The sequence below is a fragment of the Enhydra lutris genome, unplaced genomic scaffold, assembly GCF_002288905.1.
Source record: "Enhydra lutris kenyoni isolate GAN:26980312 unplaced genomic scaffold, ASM228890v2 scaffoldscaffold109, whole genome shotgun sequence".
NCBI lineage: Eukaryota > Metazoa > Chordata > Mammalia > Carnivora > Mustelidae > Enhydra > Enhydra lutris.
This window is the reverse complement of record NW_019154193.1, coordinates 705,074-731,177: the sequence shown is the minus strand read 5'-3', so window position 1 is coordinate 731,177 and position 26,104 is coordinate 705,074. Positions and strand designations below refer to the sequence as shown.

General features: G+C 45.8%; 1 protein-coding gene across 1 annotated transcript in view; it reads left to right on the top strand.

Annotated features, from left to right (window-relative positions):
- Positions 1–26,104, top strand: part of LOC111139475 (sperm antigen with calponin homology and coiled-coil domains 1) — a 195,031-nt gene that overhangs the window by 129,776 nt on the left and 39,151 nt on the right. Inside the window, exon 11 of the mRNA XM_022491742.1 lies at positions 2,182–2,284. Within this exon, the coding sequence (XP_022347450.1) occupies positions 2,182–2,284 (103 nt within the window). The remainder of the gene's footprint in view (positions 1–2,181; positions 2,285–26,104) is intronic.

The following is a 26,104-nucleotide window of genomic DNA, read 5'->3' as shown; positions in this document are numbered from 1 at the left end:
AGGTGCAGGGGAAACAGCCATCAAATTACACAAGAAAAATTTTAATGCAAGTATGACATTTTCTTAAAAATCTCTCTACCTTAATTCAGGTGGCTGAGGTCCTCAATCATCCCATTACTCCTAGAAATATTTTAAAAGTATTTTTATTAAGGGGCACCTGGGTGGCTCAGTCAGTTAAGCTGCTGCCTTCGGCTCGGGTCATGATCCCAGAGTCCTTGGATGGACCTCCGTGTCAGGCTCCCTGCTCAGGGGGGAGTCGGCTTCTCCCTCTGCCCCTCTGTCCCCACTTGTGCTCGCTCTCTTGCTCTCAAATAAATAAAATATTTTTTAAAGTATTTTTATTAAGGGGGTGCCTGGGTGGCTCAGTGGGTTAAAGCCTCTGCCTTTGGCTCAGGTCATGATCCCAGGGTCCTGGGATTGAGCCCCACATCGGGCTCTCTGCTCAGCAGGGAGCCTGCTTCCCTTCCTCTCTCTCTGCCTACTTGTGATCTCAGTCTGTCAAATAAATAAATAAAATCTTTAAAAAAAAAGTATTTTTATTAAGTATCAGAATGTTACAAAACAGTAACAATAAAATGCTTGTAACGTATGAAGAATAACAATGCTGCTGGATATCAGCCTTCCAGTTTGAGGAAAATAAAGTTATTATTACCATTGAAATCTCCTGGCAGCCCCCCCCCTCTGCCCCACTCCAGAGCCACCACCGTCTCTGACTATGGTATATGTCGTCCTTTGCTTTTCTTTCCCAGTTCTCACAGCGGATGCTTGTATCCCCAAACAACATCAACAATACGTTACTAGTTAAAAATTTTGTATACATGGACACATGTTGTGGTTTTTTCTTTTTTTATTTCAAAATTGTTCGTGCTGTTCAAGTTATTGCATACATCTGTAATTCATCAGTTTTTATTGCTGTACAGTATTCCATTGTAGGAATACACTGCCGTTCTCCCATTTTCCTGAGGATGTACATTTGACTGTTTTCAGTTTTTTAGTATAAAAAGTGCTACTATGAGCATTCTTGCATATGTGCTCTGATGATACACACATCTAGGGGTAACTCCTGTTTCACGGGCTTTGAATTGGACAGGTCCACTCGGATGTGGATTTCTTTCTGATAAATACAATACAATATTATATATTTATTTTCTCTTTTTTATCATTTTCTTACTATGTTCTTTCTCTAGCTTTTATGTAGGACTATAGTGTACAATATATATAACCTACAAAATACGTGTTCATCAACTATATGTTATCGATAAGGATTCCTGTCCCCAGTGGGCTATTAGTGGTTAAGTTCAGGGAAAATCAAAAGTTGTACGTGGATTTTCAGCTGTGTGTGGGGCCAGCGCCCTTTTCCCCATGCTGTTCCGGGGGTGCACATGCTCATAAATTGCCTATTAACAGCGAATGTTCCAGAGATACATCAGCTGTTTCGTTCCTGCTCTCCTTCATGCTGTTCCATCGCTGGGGGAATCTAATTCTCGGTTCACGATAGTCATCGTGGAAGACGCTGTGTGGTCTTAAATCCCTTGGTAGTATGTGAATAATCTTAGGTAGCGTAAAGATCAACAGATGTCTACAGCAAACTGAGAATTAGAATGCTGTTGTGTATTAATTAGTAAAATCATTTCCTTTGGCTAAACAGGTACTCAGAATTGAGTTAACGTAGCACACACTGAGGAGGGCCCCCTTTGGAGTGTGCAAAGACCCTGTTTTGAGTCATTTTTACTGATGATCACCTGGTATCTCCTTCCCAGCACCAGCCAATCTGGTGTTTTTCAATGCCCTTTCGGTCTTCCTTTTATATGTTATGTAGATAAGGTGAAGCCTTGAAGCTTATGGAGTGTTTTTTTCTATAGCATCTTCAGTTAAAATGGCACTGTACTTAAGTCAATTAAGGGCTAGGTGGACGGAGCCAACAGATGGATTTAAAAAAACAAAAACAAAACCAGCCTCTTTCCAGACTTCTGATAGCCAAGAAGTACAAATTAATTTTTCTTTCGTATCGTGAGACATAATAAAATGTACTATTAATGTGACCAATTTGGTTGTTTCTCTTGAGTCTCCCTGGGTGGGCCTAGACTTTGGCTTTTCTAATCTACTTATTTGTCTCATATGTACTTGAGGCTTCTAAACATTAGCATCTTCTCTTTACTCTGTGCTCTTCTTTCTAACCAGCGTGGAAAGAAGAGACCCGCTGGCTGCCTTGGCCCGGGAATATGGAGGCTCCAAGCGTAACGCTCTCCTGAAATGGTGCCAGAAGAAGACAGAAGGCTACGCGGTGAGTGACGGCATTGGCCATCCTCCAGCCAGCTCTGGGCAACAGCAGTCCTGGGCCCATATTTGTCCTGTGCATGCATATGCATGGCGTCTAATTGTTGCCCTTCTGTTCTCCTAGGGAGGGCCACGGTGGTAGTAGGGTTTGCTGTGGTGCCAAGTGGGACTGAAAGCCAGTCCACCCAACAAGCCGTGGACCTCAGTGCAGGTCCGTGTCTCCTGTGGAAGGGACACCTTTTTCTTTGCTCAGAGGAGATGTAGACTCCGCAAGCAATGGGCCCAACAGGCTGCCTCAGTCCAGGGAAGACAGCCTTGGCTGAAGCACCTTTCCAAAGAGGGTGCCTCTCCCTGATTGACACAAAGGCCCCATTTTTTCTGCTACTTTAGAGCTGTTTGCGTTTAAAGTTTCAGTTTATCAAGACAGTATTTGTCTTCTGGGAAGGTTACACAAGGAAGTAATGCTTGACAGAAGTGTAAGCTTTGTTATTATGAAATATCATATACAAAGATAAAAATTCACCAAATAGCAGGTACAGTTTCATGGGCCGTTATGACGCGAAAACCTAGGCCGCCACTACTCCCTTCCAGAAACAGAGCATTGTCAATTCCCCCAAACCTTTTGTGTGACTTTCTGATCCTAGCCCTTCCCCACTCCCAAAGACAAGTGTTGTCCTCAGGTCTTTTCCTCATGGTTTTCCGCAAAAAGCAGGCATCCCTAAATGCTGTGTTAGTTTTGCCTGCACTTGAACTTTACATAAATACAATCAAAACCTGTCATACCTGCATCCGGCTCTTACCCTATGATACGAAGTCATCAAGGCTTCTCTGGTTTGTTCATTTTCTTCACCCTTTGGAACCTGTTGTGGGATCACACCCATTATTTATCCGCCCCTTCCCCTCTTGCTGGACAGATGAGTTATTTCCAGTTCAGGGCTGTCGTTACGTGGTGCTGGTGCGTTCTCGTGCATTTTTCTCGGAACACAGGTGCACTCATTCTTTCTGGATCTACACCTAGAAGTGAAATTACTGGGCCATCAGGTGTGCCCATATTCAAGATCGTGCCAAACAGATTTCTGAAACAGTTGTGCGGTTTGTTTCCCCTCCCCTCCCCCCACCCCCAGCAAGAGAGGCAAGATCGTTTCTCTGCACTTTCACCGACAACAGTCTTGTTACTCCCAGTCTTTGTATAAGCGTGTAGTGGCATCTCCTTGTGCTTGGGACTTGTACTTCCCTGCTGGCCCATGAGGCCGAGGACTTTTCCACATGCTAAGTGGGTGACATCGGGGTAATCTCTTTGGGGATGTGCTCTGTAGGTCTCTTGCCTGTCTTAAAATCAGATTGTCAGGGCGCCTGGGTGGCTCAGTGGGTTAAGCCTCTGCCTTGGGCTCAGATCATGATCTCAGGGTCCTGGGATCGAGCCCCGCATCAGGCTCTCTGCTCAGTAGGGAGCCTGCGTCTCCCTCTCTCTCTCTCTGCCTGCCTCTCTGCCTACTTGTGATCTCTCTCTCCCTCTATCAAATAAATAAATAAAACCTTTTAAAAAAAAAAGTTAGAGGGACGCCTGGGTGGCTCAGTGGGTTAAAGCCTCTGCCTTCGGCTCAGGTCATGATCCCAGGGTCCTGGGACCGAGCCCCACATCGGGCTCTCTGCTCAGCAGGGAGCCTGCGTCTCCCTCTCTCTCTCTCTGCCTGCCTCTCTGCCTACTTGTGATCTCTCTCTCTGTCAAATAAATAAATAAAATCTTTAAAAAAAAAAAAGGTAGAATAAAATCAGATTGTCTGTCTTTCCCTGGTTGCTTTCAGGAGCTCTTGATATATTCTAGATATCCGTTCTTTGTCAAATAGAGGTATTGCAAATGTCTGCTCCCACAGTGGCTTGAATTTTTGCTTTTTTGTTGAACAAAGTCTTTCATTTTAATGACGTCTCATTTATCCGTCTTTTCCCAGTGGCTAGTGCTTTCTGTGTCCTGTTTCAGAAATCTTTGTCTGTTCCAAGGACACAAAAATATTCTCCAGTGTTTTCTTCTGTAAGTTGGATTGTGTTCCCTTTCCCATTAAATAGCAACCCTCTTTAAAATTGTCATCTCCAGGGCGCCTGACTGGCTCAGTCAGTAGAGCATGTGACTCTTGATCATGGGGTCATGAGTTTGAGCCCCACTTTGGGTGCAGAGATGACTTAAATAAATAAATAAATGTCAAATAATCAAAATAAATTTGTCATCTCCTCCCTTCTCCCCACGCAGGCCCTGCTTTCCCACACCTTTACCCCACTTTGCTAAAAATTCTGAAGATTCCGGTACCCCAACACTCCTTCCCCAACCTTAAGCTTTGAGGGAGGCGGGGACAGAGAAAGAAAGACCCGAGCCAGAAAACAAGGCCTCGGCCAGAAGCCAGGCCCCAGATACTTGAGCGGCAGCAGGGCTGGGATGGGATTGTCTTTATAATAGCAGGAGTCAAGGGTCTTAAAATCAGATTCTACCCAAGAATAGAAGTGTTTTGTATCTTTGACATGACCTTTTTTCCCCCCCCCGTTTCTGCTAAAATAGAAAGAGAAAAAAATTAGTTGGGTTAGTGGCCAGTAAGAAAGACCCCCAGAGTATAAACTTTGTTTCCAATGCATTGTTTTCTCCTTTAGTTGCTCTCTGAGCCCCCTGCTTCAGCCCACTCTGAGGGTCGAAACCACCCTGTAAAGGCAGGCCACCCCAATGACAGCATCCCTCCGCACATCAGCCACGTTGCCGAGGAAATGGAGAAGCTTAAGGAGTGGGGGAGAGAAAGCTGATTCTGGGAGGCTTTAGGGTAAGGGAAGTAGGGGTGGCCTCAGAAAGGCCAGGAACAAGGTCTTGGCCCTGGCTGAGCCGCATGCGGTCATAGCCACTTGACTGAGCTATCGTTTCCCCACCTTACAGAAGTGGATTGAGGGAAGTGCTAGGTGGACACAAAGAGATGATGAAAATTTCCAGGAAGAATTGGTCCTTTGGCATGGAGTGTTATTATAATTAGAATGCAGGAGAGGATTGTACAATCAGCTATTTGCCATCATAAGAGCGAGAATTATATTTCCTGCTGTAGTGATGTTTTGTTTTGTGAACGTCTTGTACAAGTTCTCAAAGCATGTTACGCTTAATGAAACCCAAAACTCATTCTGCCTGAAAAGTATTTTTTTTTTCATTTGTCGTTAAATCTCTGTAAATTTAGAGGGAAACACAAGTCACATGTGTCTGATTTATTTACTCCTCGCAAAATATCCTCTGTCCAGACCTGTTTGTTTGAGATGTCTCTTAAGCCTTCTAAAGATTGTTCTCTCTGACTCAGGAAGCCAAAAGTAAATTGTAGAAAACTCAGACAATTCTGCTAAAAAAAAAAAAAAAAGAAAGAAAAAGAAAAAGCAGTAGCCATGTACATTTTCACTCGAAAGAACTTTCTTTTCAGCCCACCAGAGTATAGCATGGTGGGCTCTGTCAAAACTCTCCATAAAAATCCATATGGCTTTTTAGGGAGGGCTCTGTTCGGTGTCACCTTATATTTTCAGTTCTGGGACATCAGCAGTGAAGAAAACAGGCAGAGGAGCGCCTGGGTGGCTCAGTGGGTTAAAGCCTCTGTCTTCAGCTCAGGTCATGATCCCAGGGTCCTGGGATCGAGCCCCGCATCAGGCTCTCTGCTCGGCAAGGAGCCTGCTTCCCTCTCTCTCTGCCTGCCTCTCTGCCTGCTTGTGATCTCTGTCTGTCCAATGGATAAATAAAATCTTTAAAAAAGAAAAGAAAACAGGCAGAATGTCTGCTCTCGTGGAGCTTCCATCTTCACGCAGACCGACGATTCTGATTAAAAAGTAAGATACATACTTATTTGAGTGTACTGTGGAGAAAGGTCTGTGTAGGAGGCTTAGGAGTGCCGGGTGTGTGGATGACGCCACCATCCTACGAAGGCCAGGGAGGTGACACGTGAGCCATGGCTCACTTTCCCTGATGGAGGGGAAGACTTGCATCCTTTCATCAAGGTTTATCCCACGCCAGGTTCTAGGCCTGGAAGGTCAGAATGAGAAAACATCGTTACCTTAGCAACTGCATCCTCTGGAATTTAAGTAACACACGGTGGCAGCTCTGAAAAGGTAGAACGGTGGGTCAGACCCTCTGTGGAGCCCCAGGTTCAGCTTTGGTTGTCTTGAGGTAGCCCCAGAACTGAGATTCAGGGGGGACATGAACATGCAGTCAGTCCAGAGTGAGGCCTGCTCTGAGCTCCAAGCGGCTCTCAGCAAAGAGGAGACCTTTCTAAACATTCTACCCCACTCACATTTCCGTGGATTTTCTTTTTAGAATCAAGGTTCCAGGAAGCCCTTGCACATTACTCTCGGTCCACAGGCTGCCTGTGAACTATATCCCAAGCCCAGGATAGGTTGGACCCGTGGAACCCTACATCTCCCTTTTTTAATCTGCCTTTAATTCCTTCTTTGGGGTTATGACAGAAATTTGCATCTCTCATGCAGAGAACCCCTTTTTTGGGTTCTCTAGGGGGCCAGAAGACAAGATGGTGGCGGTGATAGGCAGAATTCTAAGAATGACCTCCAGTGACCCTCTCCCTTAAATAATTTCCTCCCCACATATGGCAAAAGGGAGGTGGTCTGGGTAGACCTAACACATGAACCCTTTAAAAGCTGGCATTTCCTCTGAAGCATCATAAGGACTCATTGCACCATTGGTGGGCTTGAAGGTCAAGGGGGCCCATCAGGAGTCGAGAGAGGTCCCTAGCTGATAGCCAGCAAGGAAACCAGGACTTTCTAGCGCTAAGGCCTTGGGAGTGCTGAGGTCCTACCAGTACCCAGAAAACGGTATAGGAGGGGGGCTCCCCTCAGTTGTGAAGTTGTGAAGACACTTTGGCGCTGCAGTGTCCTCTGCCATTGCTGTCCCTGTCCTGGAGCCCTCGGACCTCAGCAAGGCTAAGGATGGTCATTGCACTTGACCTACTCCCCTCCCTCCGCTGAGGGACCTGTCCTGGATGAGTGAGTGGAATTCAGCTGTAAATCTCTGCACGGGCCTCGCCCCTCCCAAGAAGTGCGACGAGGCACAGCCACCGCACAAGTCTGCAGGTGTCACCCTGGCTATGTTCATAGGGCCCTGCTGTGCCTGGCCAGTGTGGTCAACTCTGGTGATTAATTGGTGGAGGGCAGAGGTGGTAGTTACCTACATCTCACCTACCTCTCCAAAGCTGTAATCCATAACTTTTAGCACGTTTTAATGGGCTGAGTTTTAAGGTTTTAGTGGCCTCAGACTTCAAGTGTCAAATTAGAGCATTAGATTAGTGTTCTAGAAGCAAAAAATATGTACAGTGATATTCAGATCCCCTCCTACGGGAGATAGAATTTAAAAATAGTTTGGCTAGGGGCGCCTGGGTGGCTCAGTGGGTTAAAGCCTCTGCCTTTGGCTCAGGTCATGATCCCAGGGTCCTGGGATCGAGCCCCACGTCGGGCTCTCTGCTCAGCGGGGAGCCTGCTTCCTCCTCTCTCTGACTGCCTCTCTGCCTACTTGTAATCTCTGTCTGTCAAATAAATAAGTAAAATCTTTAAAAAAAAAATAGCTTGGCTAGAAGTGGTCAGTTATTTGCATTGCTTTCAAAGTCACTGGTGTACTTCTCTTTTGCTGTGTAACTAAGTCCCAGGCTCAGGGACTTAAAACACCTGTTTATGAGCTCACAGTTTTTAGAGGTCTGAAGTCCAGCACGATGTAGCTGGAAATCGGGTGTCTGCTGAGCAGTGTTCTCACCTGGAGGCTCGGGGAAAGAACCCACCAGGTGTTTCTCAGAACGGTGACAGGTTCCCTGTGGTTCTAAGACCAAGACCCCCCCCCACTTTCTTGCGGGTGTCAGCCAGGATCACACGCAGCAACTGGAGGCTGGTCAGATTCTTTCCACGTGGCCCCTTTTCTCCTCAGTCACCAGCGGCCATCTCATCCCGCTCATGTGGGCTCTTTGGATCTCTGACTTCTGCCTCCAGCCTGAGAAAACTCTGCTTTAAATAAAGCCTCAGGACGCCTGAGTGGCTCACTGGGTTAGGTGTCTGCCTTCAGCTCAGGTCATGATCTCAGGAGCCTGAAATCGAGTCCCACGTTGAGTCCCTGCTCAGTGGGAGCCCAATTCTCTCTTTGCCTTCCATTCCCCTCACTTGTGTTCTCTCTCTCTCTCTCTCTCTCAACTAAATAAAATCCTTAAAAATTTTTTTTCTAAATAAATAAAGCCTCACGTGATAAGATTAGGCCCACCCAGAGACTCTCCCTGTTTTAGGGCTGGCTCATTAGCAAGCTTAATTCCATTTGTCAGATCCCTTTGCCAGGTGACCTAACAGATCATGGAAGAAACACCAGGTAGTGGAGATAGCGGGGGTGTCTTAGAATGCTGCCACCAGGCCCAGATATAAGCGCTGACTATTCATTAAGGCACCGAAGAACGTTTATGCAATATGTATGCCAGGGCCTGACCCTGGATCTCAGGAATTGCAGTCCCCCGGGCGGGGGTCCTGGGCCTCAGGCCATTCTTGAGTGCCCCCAGCCTTGAGAACCTCAGATCTGAGAGTCACCTCTGTGTAAGAAAACCCTTATGGGGGGGGGGGCGCCTGGGTGGCTCAGTTGGTTCAGCGTCTGCCTTTGGCTCAGGTCATGATCCCAGCATCCTGGGATCTAGCCCCGCATCGGGCTCTCTGCTCAGCGGGGAGCCTGCTTCTCCCTGTCCCTCTGCCTGCTTCTCCCCCTGCTTGTGTTCTCTCTCTCTGTCAAATAAGTAAAATCAAGAAAGAAAGAAAGAGAGAGAAAGGACGGAAGGGGAAAGAAGGAAAGGAAGGAAGGAAGGAAAGGAAGGAAGGAAGGAAAAAAGAAAACCCTTTAGGTTCTGGATCTCAACTTGCCAAAAGCCTGTGTGTTGTAAAAAATTAGAAGCATCAACGGACATGAACCACAGGAACACGAATGTCCTGAACAGATATCGCGGGTTAATCGTCTAGGAAAAGTAAATAATCTGACCCTAAGGAAGAAACTGTGGGATTCTCTGTTACCTTGTGGTCCCAGCCACTCCACTCTTTTAGTTTTCTCTTGCTGTGATTTAGTACAGATTTAGCGGTAGAAACGACACCCACTTATTATTAGCTCAGTGGGGCTCTTCCCTTGAGGCCCTGGGCCAGAATCAGCTTTCCTAAGCTTAAAGTTCACTCAGGGTGTTGGCAGAACTCATCCTTTTAAATTTCCCTTTGACCTTGACGGAATCACCAGGGTTGGCCTCACTGGTCAGGCATAGCAGGGCCCTAGGAACATAGCCAGGGTGACACCTGCAGACTTGTGCGGTGGCTGTGCCTCGTCGCACTTCTTGGAAGGGGCGAGGCCCGTGCAGAGATTTACAGCTGAATTCCACTCACTCATCCAGGACAGGTCCCTCAGCGGAGGGAGGGGAGGTCAAGTGCAATGACCATCCTTAGCCTCGCTGAGGTCCGAGGGCTCCAGGACAGGGACAGCAATGGCAGAGGACACTGCAGTGCCAAAGTGGTTGACTTCACAACTGAGGGGAGCCCCCCTCCCATACTGTTTTCTGGGTATTGGTAAGACCTCAGCACTCCCCACGCCTTAGTGCTAGAAAGTTCCTGTTGGCCCAAAGACGTGGGGGAGAACAAGCTTTCGTAGGTGGATTTGGATTTGCTAGAGGCACTGCTGTGTCAGACTCTGTAATGCTAGACCCAGTGATTCTGGAGTTTTCTGACAAATGAGAAAACCAGCACACATGGAGAGAGCAGTGGGTTATTTATCATTAAGTCTCGAGTTCATTTCTTGCTCAAGTGAACCTCCATTTTCTGATAACATGTTCTATATGTTGGTAAGTATCCTGTAGCCTCCCTCGTAAGCTGTGTTGCCGGACTTGCCGGGCTATCCTTCACAGGAAAAGACTTAATTCCTGAGAGATCAAACCAGAAGCTTTTTGAATAGTTGAATAGCCTGGGGAGCTCCTTCCTCCTTGTCAGGACATCGAACAGAATAACATTTCTAACAGCGACAGGAACTCCATGGGTTTAAATTCCCATAAGACCTTTGCCCTTTCTAGGGTTTTCTTCACGAAACATCTCTAGTCCCTGGTGTGTATATATCATCTAATTATCTCTTCCTTATCTTTACTAAGATAATTTAAGTAAGGCAGTTTAGTAAGAAAATCTAGTTGCCAGCAGCACAGATTTTTTCCAAATCATCCCATCACATAGCATTGTGATTCATATTTGATCTTTTAATTTTAAACCGAGACTGCCTCAAATTTTGAGGGGCTTCTCATTTTACTTCCCAAGCGCTGACACCGGAAGAGCAAGGCCTGATGGGACCTGGCTGTGGCCTCAGGGGCTGGGTCATTAGGAACTGGATGTTGCTGTCACTTTACCAGAGCAGCTCAGAGGGCTCCTGGCAGTTTCTGGGAGAATATTGCCAGGACACTTCTGACGATGGCCCAGGACAGTCAGGCAAATTTAGATCATGAGATGATCAGATTAGTATTAGTCCAGTGTTGGGGTGTGGGAGTCACCAAACTGATTTTATGAAAACATGCGTAGTCTCAGCAAATATATACTGAACACCTGCTCATTACTGTGCTCAGCAGCCAGGTCTAGACTGACAGCAAAGGGGGGCAGACAACAAAGAAAGAAAAGAGAAGGGCCAGGGAAACAGGCCTAAGAACTGTATAGAGCAGGACAGTGCAGAGTGATGGGCGGCACCCTAGATCAGGAAGGGCTGTCCAAGGATTTTGTGTTCCCTCAGCCCAGAATGACAGGAAGAGCCAACCCAGTGGACAGGCAGAGGGAACCGCGAGAGCAAGAGGTTGGGGCAGAAAGCAGCCTGATGTGTTAGAGGGTTGGGGCGCAGGCTGGGCACGACAGCGGGCAAGGTACTAGGTGGGTTCTGACTAGAGAGTGGATCATGGGTTCATTCCCAGTGGAAATGGGGCTCAGGGCTCCTGGGTGGGAGTTTAAGCACAAAAGGAGGAATGGTAGCTTGGCCTTTGCCCCGGCCCAGGGAGAAGTGGTTGGTGACATCTTAAGTCATACACACCTTTGTCCTGGGTGTTCCCTTGCGTTCTTCTCTGGTCTCCAAGGGAATTAGTGATCATCCTGTCTTCCAGAGCTTTGAAGACCCTCCCTGCAGTGCAGGCTCTGACCGCCTTCCTGGCTGCTGGGCCTTGAGCTCAAGATGGTGAACTCCATGTAAATTTAAAAAATTGGAAGCACTAACAGGCATGGTAATTATAAAAAGCCAAAAAAAATGTTTTTTTAGAGCAAGCAAGCAGGGGGGAGGGGTATAGTGAAAGAGAGAATCTTTATTTTTTTGAAAGTTTTAATTTACCTATTTTTGCAAGAGAGAAAGCGCAGGAGCAAGGGGGAGAGGCAGAGGGAGAGGGAGAAGCAGACTCCCTGCTGAGCGGGGAGCCCCACCGGGAGATCAGTCCCAGGACTCCCAAGATCATGACCTGAGCTGAAGGCAGACGCGTAACTGACTGAGCCACCCAGCACCCCTAAAATTGCATCTTTTAAAGAAAGTAGCCAAATGCAAAAAAAAAAAAAAAAAAAATCACATATTCTATGATTCTATACATATGAATTGTCCAGAGTAGGCAAATTCACAGAGTCAGAAAGAACATTAGTGGGGTGGGGGGTGGGGAAGGGAATCAGCAGTGACCCAGCACTGGCTTCCTTTTGAGGCTGATGAAAACGTTCTGGGATTATATAGCAGTAAAAGTTCCACAACCTTGTGAATCTACTAAAAGCTACTGAATTGCACATTTCAAAAAGTTAACTTTAGGGGCACTTGGGTGGTGGCTCAGTCACTTAAGCATCTGTCTTCGGCTTAGGTCATGATCTCAGGGTCCTAGGATGAAGCCCCACATAGGGCTCCCTGCTCAGCGGGGAGTCTGCTTCTCCTCCCTCAGGCGGCCTCTCTGGCCACTTGCTCTCTCTCTGTCAAATAAATAAATAAAATCTTTTTTTAAAAAGTTAACTCTATGTGAATTATATCTCAGTGAAGCAATTATTTTTTAAAACAGCAGTAAAAAGAGCTTTCATGGGGCATCGGGGAGGTGACAGATAACAGGTAGGTGGGGGGGTAGGAAAGTGGAATATAAATTTTAAATCTTCTTAAATAAAACTTTAAAAAACATACCTGGGTACTACCTTGTAGATTAAAAACTATTGGTACTCTTATTTTTATTTGGGAGATGGGATTCACAGGTATTCACTTTATATAACCCAAATATATTCTTTGCATCAAACATATATTAGGACAAGGGGTGCCTGGGTGGCTCCGTCAGTTAAGCATCTGCCTTTGGCTCAGGTCATGATCTCAGGGTCCTGAAATCTTCTCCCTCCCTCTGGCTCTTCCCTGGCCTGTGCACACTCTTTGTCTCTCTCAAATAAGTAAAATCTTTAAGAAAAAGAAAAATGGCACTTTTCCAAGCGGTGCACTTCAAATGTCCTTTCCCTGAATTGCACATGCTATAACTCAGAATTTTCTCTTGGCCCCACCCTATCTTATTTTTCAAAGACGGTAAAGTGAACACTTGGTATTCCCAAAGCTTTTGCCATTTGAAATAATAATAATGTAGGTCTGATCCTGTAATGGTAGATTTAAGCCTCCACTCAGATCAGTGTTCAGCCCCAGGGCCCCGGGGCCAAATCAAGCCCACCACATGTTCTTCTAAATAAAGTTTTATTGGAACACGGTCACTGAAACACAGTCATCCTGAGACATTTTGCTTGTAACTCTTTCATGCTACAACTACAGGGTTGAGTCCTTACAGTAGAGCCTTTTGGGCCGTTACACCTACAAAATTATTCACCATCTGGCCCTTTCCAGAAAAAGTTGGCAGACCCCTCCCTGCGATACAAACCTACACAGTTATCTTCTGTTACTCAAATCGTACGTGACTCTTGGATTTCAGGTAGCAAGAAACAAGTGTTAGAGAGCAAGAGACTGACTTCAAAACCTGTCTGAGTTTTTGTGTTGCAAGACCTGGGCTGGGGAGGGGTAGCTGTAGCGTCAGGGAGGCACGCACAGGCCTCTTTGAACCTCTTTTGAGCCCATGAGCTGGGAGCTCTGTCTTCTTCTCTGTCAGAGAAAAGAGCAGTCTTTGTGTTGTCCAAAACAAATCTTATTTTGCATCTGGAAGGAACACCCACGTCGCCTGTGGCCTCTGTTTTTCTGTCTCTGAGTTCCCACAGACAAGTACTAGCATATGCTCGCCCAACAGCGAGCAGCCTGCGGACTGGCGGGCCCTGCGGAGCTCTGTTTGTTGTTTTCTTTTTTGAGACGGGTCTCCGGAGGGCCACCATGCACAACTCAGAGAAAACGTACAATGCTGTGATTTATTTAGTGTCATCAAAGTGGTTCTTTTCCTGACTTCATTATAATGAATCCTCAGCGGAAGATGAATGTCATCGTGGGCCTCTATTCTCATGGGGCCTTTCCTCACCTGGCGTCTCTGTATCCGCAGCTGTGTCTGAGACACGATGATTTGTGAAGACGTTTTCGGGGACACCAGGCATTGTCTCATAACCTGAGGCAGCAGGAGAATCGGTTTGGAAGATAAAGACAAAAGGCCTCGTTTCCCAGGTTGTGGGAAGTACATTCCTGCCTTCAGCTCCTCGCAGTGCATCTTTCCAGGGCTTTCAGCTCTTGGGCCCACATGGCCAGACACTCCCCTGCCCACTCTCTGTGTGCACCTGCCCAGATAGAGGAAATCGTGAGGAATAAAAATTGTGTGCTGAACGACAGTACCAGAGGGTGTTGTAGAGATCCCCGTGAGACTCTTCGCCCAGCAGATGGGGAAGGGACTCGTCCCCCCGCATCATGGACCGGGATCACGAGGAAGCTGCTGTGACCTCCCCCAACCTCCCCATTACTGCTGCCCGGTGCAAGGGTTGGTGGCGGGGGGCACCCAGCCGAAGCCAAGCCTGTCAGCCTCTTCCTGGGAGTCTGGAACCAGACCTGAGAGCAAGATTACTCGGAGGCAGACCTCCGTGCTGTTGGCAGCCGTGTTTTTGCCACTGCACAGGGAGGAGCGAAGGGAACAGGCCTGCCCGTGGGCTGCGCCTACGCAGGCTGCTTGTGAGGGCCCTTAGCTGGTGTCTGGTAACTTGGATTTGGGGAAATTCTCACCATTCCCAGAACTGATAAGAGTCAGAAAACCACTGTGGTTTCTGCTGAACATCTGCCTTCCTGCTGGGAGCCTGGCATTTTGGAGTGTGCTAGACAGAGGGCGCTTATGTGACCAGCCCCCCGCAGAAACAGGGGGTCAAGGCCCCGGTGAGCTTCCTTTGGTGGACAGCACAGCTTGCGTGTTGTCACAAGTCATTGCTGGGAATTTAAGCCCACCTGGAGGGGACTCTCGGAAGCTCACACCTTGTTTCTTCCAGACTTGACCTCACGTGGCTTTTCCCTTTGCTGATTTTGCTTTGTAGCCATTCATGACTGTAAGTCCCGTGAATCGCAGTAAATCCATGAATGCCTCCATGTGTGGCCACACGCTAAGTGGCATGTCCTCCTGCCAGTCTGAGCCTGAGATGCGCATGGTCCAGGAGACCCCAGGGCCACACTGACCAGGGAAGAAGTGGAAGAAGGCCTCTCTAGGGACAGAAAACAAATGCACGGGGAGAAGGCCAGGTGGTAAAACAGATGGGACACCTTCCCGTCTCCTGATACCGTATGCTTGTCACGGCTCAGCAGCGGCACCCGTTCGGATATCCTTAGTTCTGTGAAACAATAAAACCCTTAGAACAGATTTTCGCTTTTCTTCAGTTAGTTCCTGTTGGGTTTTATGGCTTAAGGATCTAAAGGATCAAAACTGATCATACAGAGGGTCACACAAAAGGATCGTAACTGATCTTCTCTTTATTTGGGTATTTTCTGAATCTTTACACAAAGCATTAGTTCCTTTTATTATTAGAAATAAATGGGTGTTCCTTGCTTTGTTCTTATTTGTATCTTTTCAATTTAAAAAAAATCCTAATTCTTGGGGGGAAAATGCAATATTCCATTGTGTATAAACAGGGACTTAATGCCTATGCTGTTGCTCATTCCTGCTCTCTGAAAGTGTCATTTTTAATAACAGTCTGATATTTTTCTTGAAATCAGGGTTTCTCAGGCTTGGCACTGTTGATATTTGAGGCTGGACAGTTCTTTGTCGTGGGGGCTGTCCTACGCGTTGTAGGGTTTTAGCTGTCTTTGGCCTCTACCCACAGGATGCCATTAACACTGTCCTGGTTGAGACGATCAAAAAAGTCTCCAGACATTGACAGATATCCCCTACCAGGGGAGAGAGGGGAGAGATCACCCCTGGTTAAGGACCACTGCCTTGAATATACAAATACATGTCTTTAAAGTTTACACAAATAGAATTATACATTGATATGCAAGGAGTGTTTGCCGTGGATGTATTGTGTTCTCCTTCTGGGAGTACATGTACAGCTGTTTCATTGTAGCTCCTGCATGGATTTTTTAGGTTTTTATTTACTTATTTGAGAGAGAGCACAAGTGGGGGGAGCAGCAGAGGCAGAGGGAAAAGCAGGCTCCCCACTGAGCAGGGAGCCCAATGTGGGGCTCGATCCCAGTACCCCGGTATCATGACCTGAGCTGAAGGCGGACGCCCAGCAGATGCCTTAGTTACCCAGGCACCCTTCTAGTGGCCTGTTGATGGACCTTCCAGTTGCTTGCCACTTTCCATTGGAATTTCTGAGGGCTCTTTGTTATAGAGCACTGAATATACTCCAGCTGTTTTAAACAGAAAGGAATTTATTCAGTAAGGGTAGACGCCCACAGAATTGTTAGGAGTATTAAAGAAATATATGCTAGATGGGGCATCTGGGTAGCTCAGTTGGTTAAGTGTCTGACTCTTGGTTTCGGCTCCGTGCTCACTGGGGAGTCTGCTGGAGATTCTATCTCTCTCTCTCCCTCTGTCCCTCCCTCTCCCACCCCGCCCATGCTCACATACTCTCTCTCTCTAAAATACTAACAAAATAAATCTCTTTTTTAAAAATATTTTATTTATTTATTTGACATAGAGAGACATAGTGAGAGAGGGAACACAAGCAGGAGAAGTGGCAGAGGGAGAAGCAGGCTTCCTGCTGAGCAGGGAGCCCGATGCGGGACTCGATCCCAGGACCCAGAGATCATGACCTGAGCCAAAGGCAGATGCTTAGCGGTTGAGCCACCCCGGCATCCCAATAAATAAATCTTTTTAAAAAAGAAAGAAAGGGGACGCCTGGGTGGCTCAGTTGGTTGGACGACTGCCTTCAGCTCAGGTCGTGATCCCGGAGTCCCGGGATCGAGTCCCGCATCGGGCTCCCGGCTCCGCGGGGAGTCTGCTTCTCTCTCTGACCTTCTCCTCGCTCATGATCTCTCTCACTGTCTCTCTCTCAAATAAATAAATAGAATCTTTAAAAAAAAAAAAAAAGAAAGAAAGAAAGAAAGAAGCATACGCTAGGCTGGAATTCTAGGGCTAACTCCCAACATCTATAAATCAGAACTGGGCCCCCAAGGAGGCAGCCTTTGTGATCAGGAAGAGGTGCCACTGGGAACCTGCTACTGGAGTTGCTAGCTCAGAACCAAAGCTCCTCTCCTGCAGTCTAGACCAGCAAAACGGATGCCCCGACCTTGCTTCGTTCTCCGGGTGACTCAGATCTGAGTGCATTGCATGCGAGGGCCCGTGACCAATAGAACCTAAATCCCATCCTGAACGCAAGCAGCAGGGGTGTCTTGGAAATGCACTTTCCAATTTCCAGCTCCTGGAGGAGGTAGGACATTGTTGCTTGATGCCGTCCACAACATCTGGATGTGTGGATCCCCATCACCCACCCTTAGGAATAGCACCATGAGGGCATCAGTGAAATGGGGGACCAAGGAAATCCAAGACTCCCTCCCTCTATAAAAGCAACAAGAAAGGTGGCAAAATCCGTCAGAACCAGCCTCTTCATAGCCCTGGAATCTAGTCAAAAACTTGTAACAAGCAAGAGAGCACTTATCGAAGTAGGGGAGAAGGTGCAGAGTTTCTGTGAGAGAGCTCTGTGCCATTTTAACTGCCCCCCCCCATTCCATCCTCCACTTCCCAGCTCAGCAGTAGCCTTACAGATGGCGGCCAGCATTCCTAGCATTTCCACAGCCCTGTTCTCCCTCTCCTTCTGCCCCTCTCCAAACCGCCCCCCAGTGATGCTCGATCTCTCTCAAAGTCAATAAATAAAATCTTAAAAAGTAATAATAATACTCAAAATTGCAGTTTTCAACAAAAAATTACAGATATGCAGAGAAACAAGGAAGTTTGGCTTATTCATAAGAAAAAAAAAAAAATAGGGGCGCCTGGGTGGCTAAGTGGGTTAAAGCCTCTGCCTTCGGCTCAGATCCTGATATCAGGGTCTTGGGATAGAGCCCCGCATCAGGCTCTCTGCTCAGCAGGGAGTCTGCTTCCTCCCTCTCTCTCTGCCTGCCTCCCTGCCTACTTGTGATCTCTGTCTGTCAAATAAATAAAATATTTTTTAAAAAATAAAATAAAATAAAAACTGCCCCAAGGAGCCACAGACACGGGCCCTATGACGATTTGAAACCAACTGTCTCAGATACTCAGAATGCTCAAAATGAGAGTATCAACACAGAGATGGAAAATGTAAGAAAAGGGACCAAACAGAAATTCTGGAGCCGAAAAGTACTATAACCAGAATGAAAAGTGTGACAAGTCAGGTCACAGATGTGAAGACATTCCTGCGGCTGGGAATGTAAAGCAACGTGGCCAACAGTTTGGCCTCTTTGATAAGTCAAACTTAGATGCACCGTACGAAGTAGCAACCCTGCTCCTGCGTGTATATATGCAGAGGCATGGAAAATAGGTGTTGAAACCTGAATGTTCCCAGCAGTACCGTCACAGCGGCCGAAAGGTGGAAAGAGCTAGAATGCACAACCGCTGGGTGGATGAATGGGTAAAGAACATGTGTACATCCATACAGTGGACTATTACCCAGCCAAAAAGTGGAAAGAAGTGCTATGACACACATGTCCCCTGAAAACGTTTATTTTAAGTGGAAGAAGGCAGATGCAAAATGTCACATCTTCTATGACTCCATTTATATGAAATACCCAGAATAGGAAAATCTACAGAAACAAAAGGTTCATGTTTGCCAGGGCCTTGGAGGGGTCAGGGGGCATGGGGAGGCACAGCTTAGCAGGTGCAGGGTTTCCTTGTTAGCGTGATGAAAATGGTCTGGACCTGGAGCGTGGCAGCAGCTGCCAAACACGGTGAATGTTCTAGAAGCTGCAAAATGCCACGCTTGAAAGTGTTTTCAGGGGTGACCTTTGTGTTACGGGAATCTTACCCCAGTAAAATAAAAACAGTGCCGCGGCAATGAACCTCATTGACCACACCTTTCTAGACCCGTGCTAGATTTCTGTGAACCAAACTCCTGAAAAGTAACATTCCTTAATGGAAGGGTACGTTGCACTATGGATTTCAGCAGGGTTATTCGGGCTTCCATCTCTGAACCAATGTGCCGGTCTCCTCCTGCCTTCTCTGCTGTTGGGTATAGATACTCTCTTCATCTTTCCTGGTCTAAGAGGAGAAAACGGCATCCCTTTTAATTTTTCCTTATGGATGCAAGTTGAATGAGCACCGTTCATCAGTTAGCCATTTATGTATGAAATGAAACACGTCTTCTGTGAAATACTAGTACAGCTGCTTTGCTTGCTTTTCTAATTACGTGTTTTTTAAGAGCTCTTTTTATTGTATTTTTATCAATCTTTTTGTTGTATTTTTATCATAGTTACATGTGTCCATAATGGAAGAGCTAAGTCTTAGCCTGCTTGGGCTGCTGTCACAGAGTCCCACAACCTTAGGGCTTACACAACAAATACTTATTTCACATGGCTCTGGATGTGGTAACCGGGGAGGGGGTGCTCCCTGAGCGCTAACTAAAGGACAGTAATCTCATCGGGAGGACCCCGCCCCCATCTTATCTAAAGCCAATCACCTCCCAAAGCCCCCACCTGGAGATACCATCACACTGGGGCTGAGGCTCCAACCCACAGCTTTGTGGGGGGACTCAGTTCAGTCCTAGCAATGTACAAAAGATCCTTAACGAATCTCATCAAGTCTCATCAAGTCTTCCTCTCTTAAGGTCAGCTGTTTTCATCCCACTGAGCTGATCATTCCTTTGCAATTACCTCCTTGTTGCTAAGTAGCCTGCTTATCCTGCTGTTTCTTGTTCTTTATTTTGGATTTTGTATCTTGATCTCCTACTGTGAAAGAGGAGCGTTTATCTCCTTTTCACCTCCTCCCCCATACTTCCTGTCTTCCCATTCTCCCAGTGTAATTGTGCATATTTGCAGTTTACATTTAGAGAATATAAGCGTTATTTCCAGATAAGCCGTGTCATGGTGCAGAACACTGTTACTTTTTCTTTTCTGTACAACCTTTTGTTTTTCTCATAATCATCTTTTTGTTTCATTGTTTGCTTTACTTTTTTATGTACTAATCACTAATTCATTCCAAATGTGTAGGAAATAGCCCCTTACATCATGCAGTCAAAGATTCTGCTAAAAGATTCCGTCAAAGAGCTGAGGAGCTCTCCTGGAGCCTCCCGACCTCCTCCAACATGGCTTTTCCTCTGTGCCTGGTGCACAGCTCTCAGACTGGGGTCTTGACCATTCTACCTTTGCTTCTTTCTTTTTTAGAGAGAGAGAGAGAGCGTGCAGTGAGTGTGTGTGTGTGTGTGTGTGTGTGTTCAGTCCAGCAAGTTGGGGAGGGGTAGAAGGAGAGAATCTTAAGCAGGATCCATGCCCAGTGTGAAGCCCAATGCAGGGCTCGATCTCATGACCCTGAGATCACGACCTGATCTAAAATCAAGAGTCAGGTGCTTAACTGACTGAGCCACCCAGGTGTCCCTCTTTTTTTGAGCTTCTGTGTCCTGGGCCCTATTCCTTTCCTCCATTCCTCTCTTGTTTTCTTTTCTTTCTTTCTTTTTTTTTTTATTTTACTTATTTGTTTGTCAGAGAGAGTGAGCATAGGCAGACAGAATGGCAGGCAGAGGCAGAGGGAGAAGCAGGCTCCCCACTGAGCAAGGAGTCTGATGTGGGACTCCATCCCAGGATGCTGGGATCATGACCTGAGCCAAAGGCAGCTCCCCAACCAACTGAGCCACCCAGGCATCCCTCTTCTCTTGTTTTCATTCCTCTAGTATCTTTCTGAGAAAGGGTTCATGGAAGGTAAAATTTTATGACCTTGCAAAAATTTTTTGTTATGACCTTGTATCTTTATTTGACTCTGACACATGATAGTTTAATTAGGTATAAAATTTTAGGTCATAAAATTTTGTTCATTATTTTGTAGGCATTGCTCCACTGTCTTCTAGTTTCCAGTGTTGCAGTAAGAACAAATAATTCTGGTCCTTCATAGGTGACCTTTTTTTTTCCTCTCCAGTATCTTGTAGGAGCTTCCGGTTGTCCTCAGTTTTCGAACATTTTAGGGTGATAGGCCTTGATGTGGATCTTTCTTTTTTTCTATAATGCTGGGTACTCCTTGTACTCTTTCAGTAAGATAACTCATGTTCTTATTTTCTTGAATTATTTTTTGCTGATTTCTAATTTCTTCCTTTCTGTTTTATTTTTCTGGTATTCCTCCTAGTCTGGTCTCCTAATTATCACGTCTTTTCACCTTTCTTCCATCTTTTTGTTTCAGTTTACTCAGAGACTTCCTTAACTTAATGTTCTAACATCTCTTAAATGCTTCATTTCTGCTATCCTAGTTTTTCACCTCATTCATCTTTTAAAATCTTTAACTGTGGTAAAATATGCATAAATTAAAATTTACCATCTTAACCAATTTTAAGTGTCCAAAAGTTCAATATTAGGTATAGTCACACTGTTATGCGGTCCTCAAGTCTTCCCAAACTGAAACTGTACACATTAAACAGTAACTCCTTATGCTTTCTCCCCCAGCACCAGCAGCCAACCTTCTATCTGTGTGGTTTTGATGGCTCTAGGTACCTCACATAAATGGAACCGTGCAGTATTTGTCCTTTTGTGACTGTCTTATTTCACCAAGAAGAAGGTTCTCAAGGTTCATCCAGGGGTAGCATGCATCAGGAATCTCCTTTCCTTTCTAAGACTGAATAATACTCCATTGTATCTGTCCACCATCCTTTCCATTCGAGAAAAGTTTGTCCATTCGAGGAGTTCTCTTTTGGACCCTGAATTTTTTTTTTAAGATTTTTATTTATTCATCTGAGTGAGAGAGAGAAACCATAAGAAGGGAGAGAGGCATTGAGAGAGAGAGAAACAGACTCCCCACCAAGCAGGGAGCCCAACTCGGGGCTTGATCCCAGAACCCTGGGATCATCACCCGAGCAGAAGGCAAACACAAAGACTAAGCCCCCCCAGGTGCCCCTCGGACCCTGAATTTTTTATAGCATTTCTGGTTTTGTTTCACAGATGGGATATCTTCTGTTACTCTTGCCCGGAACAATATGTCGCTTTTATCCCCAAATCTTTTCCCTGCCTAAGTCCTTTCCTCCAGTTTCTTTGTTTTGTGGGTATTGCTTGATCTCTGTCTGTGTGCTAGATATTTAATCAGAAAAGCAGTGGTCCTTAACTGTTGCTCTCATGTAAATGTGGGACTCTCCAAAGCTGACCAGTGGCTACAAGCTCATGTGTGAGGCTTGCGACTGTGGTCAACTGTAGAGTGCTGTGCCTCTGTCATGTCCTTGATGGACACCTGGTATCTGTGTCTTCAGGTCTGTCCTGTTGGGCTGGTCAGATTCCCTGGAGAAGGACCTCCCTATCTTCTGGCTGAAGGCACCAGCCTGACAGCCAGTGTTTGGGGGAGTTGACCAGAGAGGAGCACGGGGAATCGGAGGGTCAGTTGACCGCCTGGGCACCCTGCAAAGTCCCCTTGATTCCCCTGTTTTCAGGGCAATCCCTTATGCCTCGCCATGAAATGTCATTTTTATATTGTGTTAACCTTAAAAGTAAGATAGTCATTTTACCAGCAGAAAGTGGGTTTATTCAGGAATAACATAGAATTGCAATTTGGGACAAGCAAACTATAGCAAAACCATAGAGAAGTCCAAAAAAAACAAGAGAGAAACATTATTTTATGGAGAAGGGGAAGTTGGGAGGAGTTGTTTTGAATAAAAGTCCATTGGAGAAAAAGCAAAAGTTCAGGGTGACCACAGCTTCTCTGTCACTGGCTGATTTGAAGGGGTAGTTGGTTTCTTGCAGGAGATGCTGTGTCCATCGTGTAATGGACAATTCTTTTCTGTTGAAGGTTCTTCTGACCTCTGCAATTGACAATTTTTCCTGCAATTGACATTGGGTGATAGGCCCGCCTTCCAGCCTTCCCTTCGATCTCTCCTACTCCACTTTAATAAGGATTCCCTTTACTAATTTTCACAGTCATTTGCTGATAAATGCTCTTAACTAACGGAAGCTTGCTTTTGCTTTGAGTTTACTGAGAATTTGTTTTTAAATCTAGAAGTAAGAATCATGCCCACTATCCACCCTGTCGAGAGACCCTGTTTTACTCCCTCGGCTTCACTTGACTCGAATGGCCTTGTAGACGGATTTCCAAGCCAGCCCTGTTTTTAACCACCTCCCTTCTCACCTCCTGAAGCACCCCACGCCGTCCGTTTCCTGAGCCTTTGGGAAGTTTTGCACTAAAATCAGGTTGGATATTTGCTCTTCTCCACTGCTGGCTTGGGATTTCGTTTTGTTAGCTCTGTTATGTTAGTTACTTCTGTCTGTCTGCTTTTCAGGTGCCAGAATTTTGTTTCCTTTCCTCTTTCCTTTTTTGCTCTTCTTAATACCTTTGGGGGGAACAAGCAAGCTCTGGTTTCTGCGGTCTTAGTGGGGCTTCAAGAGGGAAAGAAAGTAAGCCCATGTGTTCAATCCACTTTCTTCACCTCGAAGTCTCAGAGCGCTTCATACATTAAAATACTAGCCTATACCCATCACACAGATTCCAGATCATCCTTGTTAAAATATTTAAATCTTTCTTTTTTGCAGTTTGTGTTTATTTTACTATGTAGAACTGTAACTTTTTTTCTGAGTGGATAGCCATTTGTTTATCGTTGACTTAGCACTCTGTTCAAGTATTTGGTAGACCCTGGCGTAAACGAATTCAGGAGATGTGTGACATTCTAGTCTTCCACTGACTCATGGTCTGGTTCTTCTTCACACACAGCTCATGTGCAGAAAAACTAGAAAGTTCCATGCAGTATGCCCTACGACAGGAGGGGTTCCTATTAGCTATCATTGTGACGGATGACAATTTTTCCATCTCGACGTTTTTTGTTATTTGATTCTGTTTGTTGATTTTCTAGAGTTGTTGAGGCAAACTGTTGCAAATAATTCCTTTTTTTAAAAGATTTTATTTATTCATTTGAGAATGAGGGAGACAGAGAACACACAAGCAGGGGGAGAGGCAGAGGGAGAGGGAGAAGCAGACTCTCTGCTGAGCCAGTCGGGAGCCCCAATGTGGGGCTCAATCCCAGGACCTAGAGATCATGACCTGAGCGGAGGGCAGATGCTTAATGAGCCACCCAGGCGCCTTTGTTGCAAATAATTCTTAATTTTTTCCCTTATTTCCAATATGTATGCTTCTTGTACTTTATTTTTTATTGAATTCATGAAAGTCCAGGAAATGTTGAATACTACTGTTGATGTTGGAAATTCTTGTCCTGTTTTCCGTTCACAGTAGTATCGCACCTTTATTTTTTTATTTTTTTTTTTTAAAGATTTTATTTATTTATTTGTCAGAGAGAGAGAGGGAGAGAGAGCAAGCACAGGCAGACAGAATGGCAGGCAGAGGCAGAGGGAGAAGCAGGCTCCCCGATGAGCAAGGAGCCCGATGTGGGACTTGATCCCAGGACGCTGGGATCATGACCCGAGCCGAAGGCAGCTGCTTAACCAACTGAGCCACCCAGGCGTCCCAGTATCGCACCTTTAAATATATTTTTGTATCGTTTCCTAGTAAATACTATCTCAGTTGAAGGAAGCTTAGTTCTGTTCTGTGTTCACTGAGATTTTTTTTTTAATCCAGAAATATGTAAGAATTGTATTAAATTTCTTTTTGGCATTTGTTGAGCAATACATAAGCTGTTTTCTCTTTCAACCCATTTATGTAATTAACATAAATGTGTATTACATTATGGAGCATATTTCCTCATGAGAGAAACATTCTTACATTCCTGGAGGCAAAATCTTAGCTTATGGTGTAACATGGTATACTATTCCTGGGGGAAAATCGCTACTTTTAATTCTGGTCATTCTTTAATATGAAGCATATTTTTTTTTAGGTTTTATTTATTTATTTGACAGAAAGCAAGAGCTTGAGCACCAGCAGGGGGAGGGAGGGGGGATCAAGAGGAAGAGGAGGAGCAGGCAGAGGGAGAAGCAGGCTCCCCACTGAGTAGGGAGCCTGACACGGGACTGGGTCCCAGGACCCTGGGATCATGACCTGCGCCGAAGGCAGCCACTTAACCGACTGAGCTACCCAGGCTCCCCTGAAGCATATTTTTTAAATTTATTTTTGTTGTTGTTTTTATAGTTTTTTAAAATTTAGTTAACATATATTGTACTAATAGTTTCTGGGCTAGAATTTAGTGATTCATCAGTTGCATAGAGCACCCAATTGAAGGGTGTTTTTTTGTTTAACGATTTTATTTATTTATTTGACACAGACACAGGGATCACAGGTAGAGAGGCAGGCAGAGAGAGAGAGGAAGGGAAGCAGGCTCTCCACTGAGCAGAGAGCCCGATGTGGGGCTGGATCCCAGGACCCTGAGATCATGACCTGAGCCAAAGGCAGAGGCTTAACCCACTGAGCCACCCAGGTGCCCCTAAAGCATATTTTTGATACTCTGCTGGTAACAAGGGGACATTTGGCTTCTTGTCACCTGGCTTAGGGATAAATGATTTTTGTTAATTAGACCTGGTTTTTTGTTAAGATATCAGCAAGCACTGAAACCCTGTATCATTTATACACGATCAAAAAATGCAATAGGTATTTTTCTGCCTTCTCCAGTAGGGGTTGGTGACAGTTTTTGGCCAGAAGGAACATACTGTACTCTGGGATATAGGACAGAGCCATACAAGACTCTGACACTCCTTCTGACAAATGAGAACCCACAGTGTTCTGAAACTGCATCAGAAAACCTCTCATTTAGAAGTTACAATCTCCTGTTCCCCGGAAGTGGAGGCTTACATTTTCCTTGGGACTGAACGCTCTTTTCCTTTGATCAAGGTCCTCAGCAAGGAGCTTTTAGCACATATATTTAAAGCAGCCTCCCCCCCACTAGTTCTTAAGGGAATCTTGTGAATGGCCCCGAGCTGCCTTTTGTGGGCACTGGAGGGTGACCTTCACCATGTGGCTGTTGGATCTGTGGAATTCTGAGTGAGGTGTGTTGAAGTCTCTTACTCTGATTGTAGTTTCTGTCAAAATCTTTGGTTTCTAAGAGTTTTTCCTTAGATATTCTAGATACCAAACTTAAGGGTTCGTAGCTCTTGTGTCTTTTAATAAGCTTACCTTTTCTTTCAATTAAGCCTTCAGACCTGAAAGATTTCATTTTTTTTTAAAGATTTTATTTATTTATTTGACAGACAGAGATCACAGGTAGGCAGAGAGGCAGGCAGAGAGAGAGAGAGAGAGGAGGAAGCAGGCTCCCTGCCGAGCAGAGAGCCCGATGTGGGGCTCGATCCCAGGACCCTGGGATCATGACCCGAGCCGAAGGCAGAGGCTTTAACCCACTGAGCCACCCAGGCACCCCCCCCCTTTTTTTTTTTAAGATTTTA